Raw genomic sequence first — 17,579 nt, forward strand, 5'->3', positions numbered from 1 at the left:
ATGGAATTGAACTTCAAACTGTAACATTACAAACCCTTAAACTGACCGCTGAACCACTAGAGAACAGATTATTAATATGCCCTAAATATACGAAAACAATAATTGGCTGTTGTAATAAAGTATGTAATAAATTAACACAAACAAATTTTTTGAAATATAGTTTTTATCTGTTGACGTAGAAATACGAGGTAAGTAGACTAGGTCATTAATTACATTGTAGTATTTTATTGTTTCGTGTTTTAACACAGGAATTCGTCTTAGTCGAAGAATATACAAAACTTCTCCAAGATACCGCTAGAAGTCGCGTGTCATGTTTCAGCGTATTAGTTTTCACATGTACAACCGTTGCAACTGCAATGTGTCGAGTCATTTAGTGATATATAAATTTTTAAAATACGAATATAAGACGTTCGTTAATGCGACAACAAAAATAGGAAGTAAAATATTAAGGTGAGTTAACCAAGATAAAGCGACCGCTAGTGAAGCCACTTAGATATTTTTTTTTTGCAGCGGTTTCACAGAGAAATGAAATCAGTCACTCTATGTTCTTATTATCTTTTTTTTCAAATTTTCTTTTAGCGACATCTAGTGGAACTTATTTATTAGAAGCAACAGTATGTTTCAATTCGCTCGGAAATATCGTTTCAGGCCTCGTGCCGGATCCTTTAATGTGTATTTTGTCACACCAATTTAAATTTCACAAACTTACTCTTAAAATATTCGAAAGCGACTAAAGCTGTTTTTAACGTGATCTTGCTGTCACTTCTGGTATCTTATAAAATAATGATTAAAACTATTTTTAATATTAATGTCCCCAACCCCTCTAGTGAACATTTTCATCAACTAGCTTATTGATTTTATAATTTTAGGAAAATTTTAGCTGAAGTAAATAACAGTTGATTGTACACCGGTTAATTACATGTTTTAGAAAAACGTCTTTAGGTACATATATTAGAAAACTCAATATTTCTCGGATAAAAATTATACAGAGTTCAAAATAAACTTTCATCTTAATTAGGCAAAAATTTTGTTCGAGTATAAAAAAGATTCAAGTTCTACATTCTTGTAATTTTTTGTTTCACACAGACTGGCCCAAATTAATATATCCATTCAGTATTAGGGTCCCAGTAATATTTCGTTATTAGAAAATTATGGTATTATTGTTATATATATATCTAGTTCTGACGTCACAACAATGATTTTCTACTTAGTCAAGTGTTTCTCTTCTGCCCCATCATAAGTTATTATTCAGTTAGATTACTGTAAAAGTTCCCCGCTGGGACAGCATTGAGTCTATGGATTTACAACCCTAAAATAATGGAATCGATTCCCCTCGGTAGACACAGCAGAGAGCCCGATGTGGCTTTGATATAAAAAAAAAAAACAACACACGCTCAGAGAATTGTTAAAAGAAGTGATGAAAACCAGGCAGTGAGGTTTGCTAAAATCCAAATTACTCGACATATCGATATAACCAACCATATTAACATGGCGACCATTTTATAATAAAAATATTTTCTTTGTCTCTCACGAATATGCAGTCTTAGAAGTTTTATTTATAACATATATGTTTGATTGTTTGAATTTTGCGCAAAGCTTCACGAGGCCTATCTGCGCTAGTCGTCCTTAATTTAGCGGTGCAAGACTACCGCCAACTCTTGGGCCACTCTTTTACTAACGAATAGTGGAATTAATCGTCACATTATAACGCCCCCACGGCTAAAAGGCGAGCATGTTTGGTGCGACGGGGATGCGAACACGCAACCCTCAGATTACGAGTCGAGCCCCTTAACCACCTGGCCTGTAGCATAGATGTTTTTTTATACATATCATAGAGCACAAAAATACAGCTTTGTAAATTTGTTTAATTATCGTCGAGTATTTTGCTCATAACTGAACCAACCAACGCAGGGATTAAGACCCGAATTTCATCATTGCAAGTCGTCAAGCTTCCAGTTATGGAGACAGGCCTTCTTGAGAACTAGTTCAACGTGTACAATTAATTAACTTGAAGATTGATATTTAAAGTCGCGGAAGTAGATTTATTTTATGAGACCACGATTTATAGAAACAGTTACACATTTTTCAGTTTTCTACTATTGCAAACTGAGTTAAAAAATAAGAATTAAAGTGTATGAGTTTCTTATTACGTTGTAAATAATCTTTCAAGATTATTTGAAGTTAAGAACAAAGCAACGCAATGGATTATCTGTGTTCTGCTTACCACAGGTATCTAAACCCAGATTCTAGTGTTGTAAGTCTGCAGACTTACTGTACCACTGGGAGGCGAATTCTTAAAGTTTGGGGATGAATCTTAGCTGATATCGTATTTATTTTACCTGTTAACAGCTTATTTTCCAATCATGAAATGGGAGAAGTTGGGATATGGAACGAGCTTTGCGCTTAACAACAAACAAACAAAAATAATCCATGAGTGCGTTTAAATTACTTTGATTGTAGTGAATTACGCTGTACATTTTAATTCTAGAATCTTTTTGTTTGTCAAGCACAAAGCTACACAGTGGACTATCTGTGCTGTACCCACCACGGGTATGGATATCACGTTACAAGCTTTCATAATTATCGCTAAGTCACTAGGAACTAATTTGAAAAAAACCAAAAGAACAACAAATTTGGTTTAACGTTAATACAAACGACATTGAGGTAAAATAGCGTGTCTTCTCCTTGTTCACGTGAGTACCACCCCCCTCCAACTCGATAACTTACGAAACAGATAAGCAGATATCAGTAATACTCATAAATCTTGTTTGGGAGGGAGGGGTATAAGCAGCGTTTCTCAAGTTTTTTCCATTATCATCATTCACTAAATTAAAATTATTTATTTAATGTGACTTAGTTATACATCAAAATACAACTAGATTCAATACAACATAGGCCCGTCATGGCCAAGCGTGTTAAGGCGTACGACTCGTAATCTGAGGATCGCGGGTTCGCATCCCCATCGCGTCAAACATGCCCGCCTTTTCAGCTGTGGGGGCATTATAACTTGATAGTTAATCTCACTATTCGTTCGTAAAAGAGTAGCCCAAAATTTGGTGGTGGGTGGTGATGGCTAGCTGCCTTCCCTCTAGTCTTACACTGCTAAATTAGGGCTAGCACAGATAGCCCTCGAGTAGCTTTGTGCGAAATTCAAAAACAAAAAAAACAACATCAATACAACATAAAAATAAATGTATTTGTCAAACTAAAATAAATAATAACTTTTTGTTATTGAATTTGTTGAATAATTGACTATACTCATTTACGCTGATATTTATCCCATCGTTTTTGTCTAATTAACCCTGAACCATTCACCCCGTTGACCCAGAATGAACAGGAGTAAATAAGAATGTCTTTAGTTATTAGCTGTTATGCAGTTAAAATTAAATTTAGATTTTAAGAAACCGAGAATGAACGACACGAGATGAACGAAAATTTCTGTTGTGTTTTTAGGACTAGAATGACAGTAAATATTTACACGGATACGTAAGAAAAACCTTCATTAAACATGTGCACGTGTACATATATACGTAACTTTGCACAATGTCTTCTAGGCCAATGAAATTAATCAATACAGTGTTTCATCATTATTGTAAGTACGTAAACAGACCCGGCCTGGCCAGGTGGTTAAGACACTCTACTCGTAATCCGAAGATTGCAGGTTCGAATTCCCGTCACACCAAACATGCTCACACTTTCAGCCGTGGGGGCATTATAATGTGATGGTCAATCCCACTATTCGTTGGCAAAAGAGTAGCCCAAGAGTTGGCGGTGGGTGGTGATGACTAGCTGCATTTCTTCTAGTCTTACACTGCTAAATTATGGACAGCTAATGGAGATATCTCTCGTATAGCTTTGCGCAAAATTCAAAAACAAACAACCACGTAAACTCTCATTGGACGCTTTACAACTAACCATCAAATCGTCGACTTGTTTTTTATACCGTTCACTGGCATTGGGGTTTACATTTGCATACTAAATGATTTTGTAGGGTGAAATTACCCATTTTATGTGTATAAAAGGCAAAAGATGTCAGAAGCAATTAGTGAGATTGGTTATAGTACTGTTGGTAATTTTGGTATGGTTTTCTTTGTGTTCCTACTTTATTAAGAACCCTGTACCTCAGCAGATTCATGCATAAATAATTGAGGCCTGAATCCCACTGATAATTCAGGGCTGAAAAGAAATTATGATATTTTTATTCGGAAATGTTTAACATGTTTTATTTACAAACACGTTTTTATGTTTGAGCGAAAACCCGAACAATAAGTTACCTACGCTGTCCTCGAAGGGGGAATCGAACTCGGAATTTTGGAGTTGTAATTCCATCAATTTCTTACTGGGTTGTTTAAGTACTACACGTTTGGTAATTTATAATTGTGCTAAATTTTCGTCTGTCTACTTTTATATAATTGACCAGCTAGTCGCTGGTCATTTCGAAGACTGACGAATATTTAAATAAAAATTAAAAATATATGTGAGCTTTCGTTTCTCACCGAAAAATGAGTAGTTCGATTATTTCACTCTTTGTGTTTTCTTACAGAAAAACCACACGGGGCTATCTGCAGAGTCCACAAAAGGGAATCGAACCGCTGATTTGAGCTTTGTAAATCCGTAGACTTACCACTACACCGGCGTGGGAGTTTCAGTGGTTTTTTAGGCATTTACGCTTATGTACACGCGTGATTTCTAATGAACTTCATTTCAGTTTGCCATTTTGAAAACGTTTCGCGTATTTTAGTTCAAAGCTGTAAGTTAGTCTTAACTGTTTTAAATACAAAATTAGGTTATAGATATAAATAAGTGTTTATTAATAGAAACTTATTTCTTAATAATATCCATTGTCGCTCCCAGGTGTCACTTATAACACTCTTTACTTGTAACACGAAATGTTACAAAAGCTATTTTCATATTTCTATAAGACATTACTTTTTTTTAATTTATAACAATAGAGAATCAAATCCCACGAAGAAAACAGTAAAGAAATAAATCTTTATTATATACAATAAATACAAAACCTGACGTCATAAGTTGCATTATATATCAATAAAATGTTTTCTATCTTTCGTTGCATTGAAGATAGTGGTTGATATCAAGACATAGGAGGAGATTGTTACGACACCTTATCTCAAAATTAGATTGAAAACAAGTAACGATCCAGTCTTTTATAACTGACTTTCCTCCAGTTTTTCACTGATAAATTAGGGACAGACAGCTCTCGGATAGCTTAGTGTAAAATTTAAAACACACTAAACCGAACATAAAAAAATCCAAGTTTTTAAAAACGTAACACTCTGTTATGTAGAACTAATTTCATGATCACCGGAACTGCCGAGGAAGAAGATAATCTTAGAAACAGAATGTGTTTTCTATCAAAATAGAATGACAGGAAAACCAACAACAACAAACTTTATTTATTTTCATTGTTGTAGCTACTCAGGCTGAGAATATAAAACAATGCTTCATTCTCAGATTATAAACAGAATCAAAAACTTTCACTATTCGTTGTTAGTTACTCTAAGAACATAGAAATTATTTGTTCTCAGATTACAAATAAAAACAAAACAAAACACTAACCGTTCTTATAATTTCACATTTATAACTATTTATTTGCAAGTAGACTAAAAACAAGGAAAAATTACAAACTAAACAAACACTTCCAACGAATACTCATCACTTATATATACATAAAAAAATTAAAGAACAAAAGATAATTTCCAGAAAGCTGGAGTACAGTTACTAATGAAGCATCTTTCAAAAAATCTCTTTGTGCATTTAAAATAAAAGGAAGGTTTTATTTTTCTCTTTTCATCAGCTCCGCTCCAGGTTGTAGTTTCATTTTTTTTTCGAGGGTAGGGAACTAAGTGGGAAGATGAGAGAGTGTTTGGTCATTTAAATAACGTGAATTGTAGTAATATAAACAGTATATTGTAATAGTATCAACAATAGATTGTAGTATTATAAACAGTATATTGTAGTAATATAAACAGTAGATTGTAATAGTATCAACAATAGATTGTAGTATTATAAACAGTATATTGTAGTAATATAAACAGTAGATTGTAATAGTATCAACAATAGATTGTAGTATTATAAACAGTATATTGTAGTAATATAAACAGTAGATTGTAATAGTATCAACAATAGATTGTAGTATTATAAACAGTAGATTATAGTAATATAAACAGTACATTATAGTAATATAAGCAGTACATTGTAGTAGTGGGATCAGTGGATTATAGTAATATAAACAGTACATTGTAGTAGTGTGATCAGTGGATTGTAGTAATATAAACAGTACATTGTAGTAGTGTGATCAGTGGATTGTAGTAATATAAACAGTACATTGTAGTAGTGTGATCAGTGGATTGTAGTAATATAAGCAGTACATTGTAGTAGTGGGATCAGTGGATTATAGTAATATAAGCAGTACATTGTAGTAGTGGGATCAGTGGATTATAGTAATATAAACAGTACATTGTAGTAGTGTGATCAGTGGATTGTAGTAATATAAACAGTACATTGTAGTAGTGTGATCAGTGGATTGTAGTAATATAAACAGTACATTGTTAAGTGTATTAACTTTCCGTGAAACAGGCGGAAATCTTGGAATTATCTTACATTAAACTGTTCAAATGTTTGTAATGTAATTTTCGCGCAAACCTACTCGTGACGTTGTTTGTTATTAAGCACAAAGCGACACCACAACAGGTATATACTATGTCGTTGAGGGGCGTAACTCATGGGCTACATGTGCATTACTATATCTAATATGAAACTGACGGACTAAAGAGAACGCAACTAGTCTATGGCACCTACCGCCAACACTTTTGATACTATTGCTCAATCGAGAAGTGAAATTTGACCTTCACCTTTAGCTATAGAGTATGCTACAACGGGACGCGAACAGTAAACCATCGGATTCAAAATCCGGCACGTTAAGCTCCAGGCCACATTCCGTCCTCGTTCGAAAAACCCTTTAGATTACAGTTACATCGATTAGTACTATCACTTTTCAAACGTCTGTTGTAGAATTATTTATCAACTTCACCATTCAGAGTGAGAAACGTACAAGAAAATAGTACAAAAAACATATTTGCTGTTTATTAGACTATACACTCGAATAGTTTGGCCAACGAGGACAGCAATATTTTAATGTTGCTTCAGGTTTCTTAGTCGTGTTGTTTTCTGACAACACAGTTACTGCCATTATCTGAATTCGAACCAGCCATGAATGATAATTTAACAGATTATGTCTGTAACAATATATTCTACCAAAGGGCGTATGGCTAAGATAAAACAGGAGAATCATCGTTTACAAAGTGTCAAAATACCCTGTCTAGCTTGTCCTCACGTAATCAGGCCCTGCCAAGATACAGAGATCAAAGCTGTTAATAAAATATATTAATATGGCTAATTAAGTGTTTATCTTTTAAGCTGTATTATCCAATCGAAAAGCACCAGACTTAAGACCATATGATCACGTTAACACTATTATCGATATATTAGGTGAGTAATGAGTATCGGAATTTTCAACCTCACTACAAGTCAGAGACACTTAGAATACAGGTATACCTTACTTATAACTAGTTACCTAAGGAAAGACGGACAACCAGCAACACGAGGACTTTGTCCAGTCGTAACAGAACCAATATGGTCAGGTGTCCATTAACAGTACGGAGACAGTTTAAAGGCCGGTACTTTGGACCTTTCGTACGTCATTTATAACGTCAACTTATGGCTTGCTTAATCTACAGATGGAAATATTAATAATTATTTAAAGTGTTTCGCAGTTCTAGTGCTATGGAATGAAACTGATACAGTATATCTGTCTATTCTAAGGCATAATTTAGCCAAAATTAGCTTTAAGTACTCACAATTTCACACTTTTTTGTCACATTCTTATTTCTACATATTATTCTGTACACCTAAAACTTAAGGACTAATTCCCACATTTTTCAGTGTTAAGCTTCCAAAAACAAAAGGTCCACTTCAGTGGCGCACAAGGCATATTATGGGCCTCACAGTAAAATATTAATATAGTACGCCACCTAGTTTATTTTGATTTTTATAGCTTCCATAAGATACAACACACGTTCTAAACGAACAATAGTTTATAAGCAAATATAAATCTATGTTTAGGAACGAATGGAAATGTTTAAAAAATAACATCAGGACACCTTGAAATGAATTGTTCGAAAAGTTCTATTTTTTTCTTTTATTTTTACTTTACTGATTACACTAAACACGTTACTACAAAATTATAAAGAAAAATCTGCAATGTTTTTGGGATAAAAATTGTTGAAAGGGAGTTAGAATTATTTTTCTACCTATATTTTAATATCTAATATGTAGGTGTGCATTCAATACCTGAAATATTTTGGCTAGTCGTAATAAAATTAAGAGGCTTAACTCTATTGTGTTGTGAAGGTATGTACGCCACTGGTTCTCTTAAAATGATCGTTTTCAGTGCATCATAGTGACTTTGCGACTTCAGTTAAACCGACTACAATTTTCTAAACGAGTAGACGCTTGCAGTATACTACGTTCTTTACAACCGAGTAAGAAAAATTTATCCGTTCTAAAGTCTGACATAAACACGTACACAAAGTCTCTCAACAAAATGTTTCAGTGTACAAGCTGGCTCCTTCATATACGCCTCCCTTTCTGGTGGCATAGCGGGCTAAAACGGTAGAATCCGGATTTCACTCGAGTAGTTTGGTCAAGGAAAAACGGTAATATTTGTACTTATCTTTAAACAAAATGTCGTATACTGCAAGCAGAGAAGAACGAGGTTTAAGTTATTTTGGTAAATTAAAATATCAGACCACTTTTAGCTACTGGGATAAAGTTTGAAAAAAAACATTTCACGTACAATATTCACAATGATTCGTTTGTTTTTGTTTGAATTTCCCGCAAAGCTACACGAGGGCTATCTGCGCTAGCCGTCCCTAATTTTACCAACGAATAGTGGGATTGACCGTCACATTATAACGTTCCCACGGCTGAAAGGGCAAACATGTTTGGTGCGACGGAGCTCGAATCCGCAACCCTCGGATTACGAGTCGAACGCCCTAACCCACCTGGCCATGCAGGGGCCTTTCACAATGAAAAGACATTAAATACTAAAAAGAACTAAAAAGAAATTGAGCAAAATAATTAATTTCAAATACATTTTAATACACTGTATTTCTATAAAATACACCACATTTAAAACTCGGGTAATTATAAACATACCTAGTTTATTTCGGAACTTTCCACAACAACAACAACAAAAAAAAACCTACACGCGGGTCACCCGCAAACAACGATCACAAAATTTAAAGTGAGACGACTGGAAAGGCAGCTAGTTAATAGTTCCCTCCACCAACTCTTGGGCGAACTGCGGAATTTAACTGCCACTCTGATAATACACTTACGTGCCCAAACTACGGAAATCGTTTTAGCAGAAAAGTGGTGTGAACCGCGGAGTCGCGGATTTACAAAGCGGGTTCCCAAACTATTCAGCCACGCGTGATTCTAGCTGGTTGGAAACAGATGCACAAAAAGGATATGAAATGGCATACTCGAGTTAACCACTGAACTACAACCACAGTTTCCTTACATATTTTAAAGGCTTAATTACGAACGTTTTGTTCAATGACACCAAGGTCGCACTTCAAAATTAAATAGAAAGATTTGTTTGAAGTTAAGCACAAAGTAACACAATGGGCTGTCTGTAATTTACTCACCACGGGCATTAGAACCCAGATTCTAGCGTTTTAAGTCCGCAGCCATGCCGCTGTTCCACTGGGGAGCAAATTGAGAGATAAAAGAAATATTGATAACCAATTAATATTTTAGGTACTAAGACTGTTTGTTTGGTTTGAAGTTTGCGTAAAGCTACACGAGGGCTTTACTGCGCTAGCAATCCCTAATTTAACACTGTAAGACTAGAGGGAAGGCAACTAGTTATCACCACCATCTGCTAATTCTTGGGACGCTCTTTACGAATGAATAGTGAGACCGACTCGTTACACTATAATGCCCTCACGACTGAAAGGGTGAGCATGTTTGGTGTGATGAGGATTCGAATCTGCAACCTTCAGATTACGAGTCAATTACGCTCTTAACCACGAAGGTTTCTAGAAGTATATGTCCGCAGACGTACTGTAGTGGTAGTAGGAGGTAGCCAAAAGGAATAACTAGTAGTGTTAGTACGATCGTAAAGGAAAAGACGAAACATGTCCTAGACTGAATTTTCTGAACGAAGAAAACTGGAAAAACACCTTGGAACGAAAACACCATCAACAATAGTTTCAGTTGTGCGGTTTTACTATCTAAGTATTGTTACTGTGAATTACGTAATGTTTCTTCTGGATTATTAGCGTCAGTGGTTAACTGCTGGTTATCATAAAACTTAAAACTGATTGAACGTTTTATATATATAAACTTAAATTTAAATTTAGTTAAGATAAACCTTGCGAGATACAGGGGCATAAAAGTGATTTGAGTAACACGATTGTGAAATTGTGTATTCTTTTTCTGAAAGCAGCTTACGTATCCCAGCAGGATTACGCACATTATAGCCGTGACGAAGCAATTTTAACAAACAAGGCCTTTGATAACAGTCTTACATTTTATGCAGAATTATGTTTTTTTTGCACCGAAAGATGAGTTAACATTATTCCTCGAAAATTTTAATGAGCGATGACGTTGGTGTGAGAATTTAGTTTTAAGTAGCAATGAAATTGCCGACACAAAATATATGGATTAAATTTCTCATTATGAAAGACTAAGACTATGTAATGCCATCTAATAGCAAATTTTAGTACTAGAATTGTCTGCCCAGACAAAGTGGGAAAAAGAGGATTACCGGAAGTAGTTTCCTTTTTCTCTCTTTTTTTTTTTAAATTATGTATTATTTTATATTTATTACCATTTATAATTTACTATATTTTCATTCCATTCTTTCGTTTCAATTTTAAGTGGTATATAATTAAGTGAAAAACAGAAAATTCTGTACATATAATGAGGTTTATACATTTTCAAAAATGATCAATTTAGGTTACATTAAGATAAATAAAGAGTGTAGAAGTTCAATGGTTGTTTAATTAAACTATGCAATACATTTAATTTAATAACCAAGTTAAATATGAAATTAAAAGAAAAGCGAAACACTATTTTCTTTAATTGCTTCCGATTAATCAAGCCATGCGAATATATGTATATTAAGTTACAATTTATTTAGTAATGATTAATATCAATGAGCAAATATCACAAACTACATGCACTTTCTACATAATTGTCACTCACCGTTCACTGCATACACTTATCTTTTTCTATGTTTAAACAATCATCAGTGGTTCACTAACAATTGTCTTTTTTTCCTTCAATAACTTGCCTATCGAAGTGCATGCTGGTTAATGCAGCACTTATAACAGTGAACACATCGTCGCACATTTTCTGTTTGTCAAAAACAGAATAACGCATCTTCGAGTTAGAATTGTGGATCGCTTTATCCCACTCTAGTAAATAGTAATGATGAATCAAAATAAGTTTAATAAAAATAAAAGCTATATATTTCTGTCAACAATAAACCCAAAACAATCACTGTACATGCTATGTATGTATATATATATATCAAAATAGTTATAAAACTAAAAGCATTTGAAAAATATATTCAGTACTTTTTTAACCACAGAACTAGAGGCACACGTGAAACATAACCCTAACGTGATCAATATGGCTGCCGGTTTAGAAGAGAAATTATTACTCAAAGATTTCGTTGTTGAAAGATAGTTTTACACTTTTGTTGTTGAACAGGTGACAAATGACATTTTTTTAAAGATCATCTACGTTCAGTACAGACTCCATCTTTACAAGCTTGGCAGAGGTCGCTGTTGTGTGGGGTGCGAGGTTTTCCTTGCCGGCGGCTTCTGTGGATTGGAGGTTGATAAAAGCCATAGTAAACCTGCCCAATTCTGTTGTAAACATTTGCCAAAACCTGTGAAAATATATATATTCTCATAAGTAAGTGGATAAGTTATACAAATAAAAAAGCATTTGAGTGAGGACTATTTTTTGTATGTTTATTGTTGTTAAGTGCAAGGCTACACAATAGACTATCTGTGCTGTATCTCCACCACAAGTATCAAAAGCTGACTTCAAACTTATCACTGAGCTACGTGGAAGAAGGGGGTATTTTTGTTAAGCCGTGAACTTTACAAGACATTTTGTTTGTGCGATTACTGTTATGGGCAATATTGACCATGAAAAGTGGATCTAAAAGCTTCTTAGCCTTTCTTTCCAGGCATTTGGGATTTATTAATGTATAACTTCATACTGGATCTCTAACCGAATTCTACTTCCGCTAAGACTAGTTTTTCTCATTACAACAAAGCTAGGTTGACTTGCATCATTGGAGAAATTTCGACAGACATATAACCCGTTCTTTACAAAGCGGAATTCTTCTACAACTTGGAAGGATGCCCAGTATCAGTTTTTAGCTTCATTCCCTGCTCAAAATACGCGTACAATTTCAGGTTTATTCATGTAGGTCATACGTAAACAATATATACAATGACATCAGTAAATTTCAAGTTAAAAATACCTTTTTTTTAATAAATTGATATCACCAAAGCAAAATTTTTGGTGTTAAAACGTCCTCTTAAAGCAAGCAGATTACATGCAATTAACTACACGTTTATTCATAAAAACTGAAACACAACGTCATAATCACCGATTTACATTTTCTAAAATTGTACACATCTAACCAACGTAAGTAGAGAACCACAAGAAGAGTCTGAATTTGAAAACTCTCCTATAAGGGCACATGTGGTGTTTTTGACTTTTCCAACACGACGACGCTCATGTTTACGGAACTACAGCAGTGCCAACTAATTATCGAACCCGACATGGCCAGGTGGTTAAGGCACTAGACTCATAATCTGAGGGTCGCGGGTGTGAATCCCCGCCACACCAAACATACTCGCCCTTTCAGCCGTGAGAGCGTTATAATTGACAATCCATTCCACTATTCATTAATAATAGAGTAGCTCAAGAATTTGTGGTAGATGGTGATGACTTGTTGCCTTCACTCTAACCTTACACTGTTAAATTATGGACGTATAGTGCAGATAGCCGTGGTGTAGTTTTGCGCGAAATTAAAAACAAAAAACAAACCAAATTAATTGTTATTTTGTTGTTGTTTCTTTAATTTCGCGCAAAGCTACAAGGGAGCTATCTGCGCTAGACGTCCTTAACTTAGTAGCAATAGATAGAGAGCTAGTCAACATCATTCACCGCCAATTCTTAGGCTACTTTCTTACCAACTAATAATGGAATTAGCTGCACATTATAACGCCCCCACAGCTGAAAGGGCGAGGATGTTCAGTAGGATTCGAACCTGCTATCCGCCCTAATCACCAACACATGCCAGGCCCAGAAAATAATGTGACTCTTCGTAAGGAAAATTTGTTAAGCTAGCTTATAGTTTGTAACTTTGAATAATAATAATTATAACTTAGGAACTTCCAGTACGCATATCGTACCCTGGTTCTAACCTTTTATTTTAATATATTTTGTTTTGTTAATTTATGGTTCAATTAAAAGACACGAGATAAAAGTTGATGGGTTCTTAGGGTGACCTTGATGTGACACAGTTGGTAAAATTGTAGAAATAGCAATTTTTAAAATCTGACCTTTATGACCTCCTCTGGGTACCACATAGCGGGTTCGTAGCGATCAAGCTTACATCGGTCACACTGTTGGCCAAAAAGTTTAAAAAGCACGAAACCCTCACCGACCATAAGGTTCAGAGTGAACCAAAAGGCCACTCTTCCCTTCATAGAAGTCCATCCGTGGCCACATTCCTGAAATAAAGAAAATAAAAAACGAATGAGAGTTGTATTCTTTTAAAACTAACTGGAACAAATTAAACACCAATCATCAACAACTGCTTCAACTACTCCAATAACTTGTTTGTTTTAGATTTTCGCTCAAGCTAACTCAGGCCATCTGCGCTAACCGAACCTAAGTTAGTGGTGTAAGAATAGAAGGAAGACATCAAGTCATCACCACTCTCAGCCAACGCTTGTCTTTAAGGGTGGATATTATTTACGGAACATCCCACAGGGCTACTATCAACAAAGTAGTAATTAACAGCAAATGACAATGTGGCCTAAATTAAATATTTAACGGTTTCAAAGGATGGTTTGTTTGTTTGTTTGTTTGTTTGTTTTAAATTTCGCGCAAAGGTATACGAGAAATATCTGCGCTAACCGTCCCTAATTTAGTAGTGTAAGACAAGAGAGAAGGTAGCAAGTCATGACCACCCACCGTCAACTCTTGGGCTACTCTTTTACCAACGAATAGTGGGATTGATCATCACATTATAACGCCCTCACGGCTGAAAGGGCGAGCATGTTTAGTGTGACGGGGATTCGAATCTGTGACCCTCAGATTACGAGTAGAGTGCCTTAACCACCGGGTCATCCCGGGCCAGTAAGAGGGTTTCAATACCCATGATGGCCAGAGCACAGATAGCCCATTGTGTAGCTTTGTGCTTAATTCAAAACAAACAAATAAAATCCTTGGCGTCGAATTGATGAACATACTTTTCTTTTTTCTTTGTTTTTGAATTTCGCGCAAAGCTACACGAGGGCTATCTGTGCTAGCCGTCCCTAATTTAGCAGTGTAAGACTAGAGGAAAGGCAGCTAGTCATCACCACCCACCGCCAACTCTTGGGCTACTCTTTTACCAACGAATAGTGGGATTGACTGTCACATTATAGCGCCCCCACGGCTGAAACGGCGAGCATGTTTGGTGCGTCCAGGATACGCACCCGCGATCATCAGATTACGAGTCGAACGCCTTAACCCACCTGGCCATGCCGGGCCTCTTTCCTTTTTTAGCAGATCAATATTGGGATCTAGCAATATCTGTAGTTACCTATTTCGTTGTTGTAGAGATTCGTCATGTTGCATTTGTTTTTTTATAATTTAGTTCAACGTTAGATTTTTTTTAAAAAATGAACAGCTTAAGAAATAAATCACTGTAATTAATGTACTTCGTGTCTCCGCGCTTGCTGGTAATCCATAACGCAACGTTCATGGTTCCCAATCTACTATCAGCCCCTCTGATAATCCATACCGCAACCGATTCCATTAAAGCCCCCTCTGTGTACCTCCTTAGCTTTTGAATTTGAGTACTTTGGAAATTTAGTGTGACGTTTGTGTTTGCTAGCGCATTTCAGTGGGAAATTAGCGAACAATTTCTCATGCTAGTTCGAGTTTTGATGGTAAGGAATGTATCTACTTCGATAAAATATGGAATATTTAATTTTTAAAAGCCAACAATAAAATTCTAATAAAAAATAAATTAAATAAAAACTTGGACACTTTCTTGTAAAGGACGATCTCTTCTTAATAAAAGTCTTTTTTGTCTTAAATCGTGTTAATTTTCAATGTTACTATTTTATTTTTGGAACTACTTAAACTAGTATTTCATAGACTAAGTAACTAAATTTTGCAAGTGCTTGATAGGTTAAATGGTAACATCTTAAAATATTGGCTCGGCATGGCCAGGTGGTTAAGGCACTCGTTTCGCAATCCGAGGGTTCGAATCCCCGTCACACCAAACATGTTCGCCCTTTCAGCCATGGGAGCGTTATAATGTTATGGTCAATCCGACTATTTGATGGCAAAAGTCGTAGTCCAAGAGTTGGCGATGGGTGGTTATAAATAGCTGCCTTCATTTTAATCTTACACTACTAAATTAGTGATGGCTAGCGCAGATAGCCCTCGTGTAGCTTTGCGCGAAATTCAAACCAATCGTAAAATAGTAACGTACACGTTTTTTTTAGTGTTAGTGTAAGTCTAAGAAAGTCAAAGATTTAAAAGATAAACGATATTTTCATTGATCCTACATCATTTTTGACTTTCATGGTAACTAGAAAACAGACACCAACAGTAATAATTCTTTATACGGATGAAACTTGACGAAACAAACGTATTATTAAAATTCGACATATTTTCTCTAGTTAGTGTAGACAAACTTAAACGAAACGTACTATAGGTACGAGAAGATAATAGCAGTTTCTGGAGTAGAAAACTGACAACGAACTACTATAACCCAGTTGTCTATGTAAGCAACTATGAAGATGATTGATTATGCAATCAGTAGCAATATGTTCCGGTTAACCCAGGCGAGAAGAGAATTCGAAGAAAACTCCCCAGTAATAAGATAGCTGACCCATGTGTCTTCATTGTGGCGACTGTCTTCATCTTTAAAATCTCACGCTGTTTTGTATGAAATAGGTGGCATTGCATATGGCTTTCAGAAAATTTAAACTAATTTTACGCTAATATGAGTCGACGACAGTGAGTACAATTATTCAATGACGTAATATAAGTTATTTACCACTGCTGAAATTTTAATTACACTAATCACCAAAATCAACTTAATATGCTCCAAATGACATTTAAATACTCTACAAATACCTAAAGTTTCGTGATTAGTTAAGTAACTCTAGGCCCGGCATGGCCAGATGGTTAAGGCACTCGACTCGTACTCTGAGGGTCTCGGGTTTGAATCCCCGTTACACCAAACATACCTGCCCTTTCAGCAGTGGAGACGTTATAATGTTACGGTCAATCCGATTGGTAAAAGAGTAGCCCAAGAGTTGGTGGTAGGTGGTGATGACTAGCTGCCTTCCTTCTAGTCTTACACTATTTTGTTTTGTCACGACCAATGACGCTAAATTCAAGATGGTGACTATTTTTTTCTGAATTAGCCATAAACATAGAGTTAAAGAAAAACAACTATATAACTGATCAGATTCCACATGTTCAGCGGTAGGAACTGTAATCCGAAAAGATGACGTCACTTGACCGTCATTGATTCCTTGGAACTAAACTGTCTTTCAAATTTTTTATTTAGTACTTAGAGATTTGGTAATCCAGTCGTTAAGCGAAAGAGCCGCTGGTTTTCCTTTTCTGCTTTACCGTTGGATGTCTAGAATTTGGCAAGACATATCGCGTAACGCAAACAAGTATAATATGTACTTATATATTTCAAATGATTTGAAAATATTTCTAACTCAAAAGAATAACTCATATTCTTTTTGTATCCACCATTGCAGATCCTGGTGACCTGACTCATACATTTTTGTATCCACTATTACAGTTCCTGATGACCTGACTCGTACACTTTGTCTATTCACCATTACAGTTCCTAGTAACCTGACCCGTACACTTTGTGTATCTACCATTACAGTTCCTGATGACCTGACTCGTACACTTTGTGTATCCATCATTACAGTTCCTGATATCCGGACTAGTACACTTTGTGTATCAATCATTACAGTTCCTGATATCCGGACTAGTACACTTTGTGTATCAATCATTACAGTTCCTGATGTCCGGACTAGTACACTTTGTGTATCCACCATTACAGTTCCTGATATCCGGACTAGTACACTTTGTGTATCCACCATTACAGTTCCTGATATCCGGACTAGTACACTTTGTGTATCCACCATTACAGTTCCTGATGTCCGGAAGTACACTTTGTGTATCCACCATTACAGTTCCCGATG

The 17,579-nt window shown here is 35.5% G+C and overlaps 1 protein-coding gene across 6 annotated transcripts in view; it reads right to left on the bottom strand.

Annotated features, from left to right (window-relative positions):
- Positions 1-4,972: 4,972 nt before the first annotated feature.
- LOC143230542 (receptor-transporting protein 3-like) overlaps positions 4,973-17,579 on the bottom strand; it is a 45,913-nt gene continuing 33,306 nt past the window's right edge. For 3 of the 6 annotated variants that reach the window (XM_076464292.1, XM_076464294.1, XM_076464295.1), the window contains 2 exons: positions 13,683-13,853; positions 4,973-11,986 (listed from right to left, as the gene is read on the bottom strand). In XM_076464292.1, coding sequence (XP_076320407.1) covers positions 11,831-11,986; positions 13,683-13,853 — 327 coding nt within the window. In that variant the 3' untranslated portion in view covers positions 4,973-11,830. The remainder of the gene's footprint in view (positions 11,987-13,682; positions 13,854-17,579) is intronic. The other 3 variants (XR_013016498.1, XR_013016497.1, XR_013016496.1) reach the window with 3 other exon arrangements.

Source organism: Tachypleus tridentatus, chromosome 10, assembly GCF_004210375.1.
Source record: "Tachypleus tridentatus isolate NWPU-2018 chromosome 10, ASM421037v1, whole genome shotgun sequence".
Classification (NCBI taxonomy): Eukaryota; Metazoa; Arthropoda; class Merostomata; order Xiphosura; family Limulidae; genus Tachypleus; species Tachypleus tridentatus.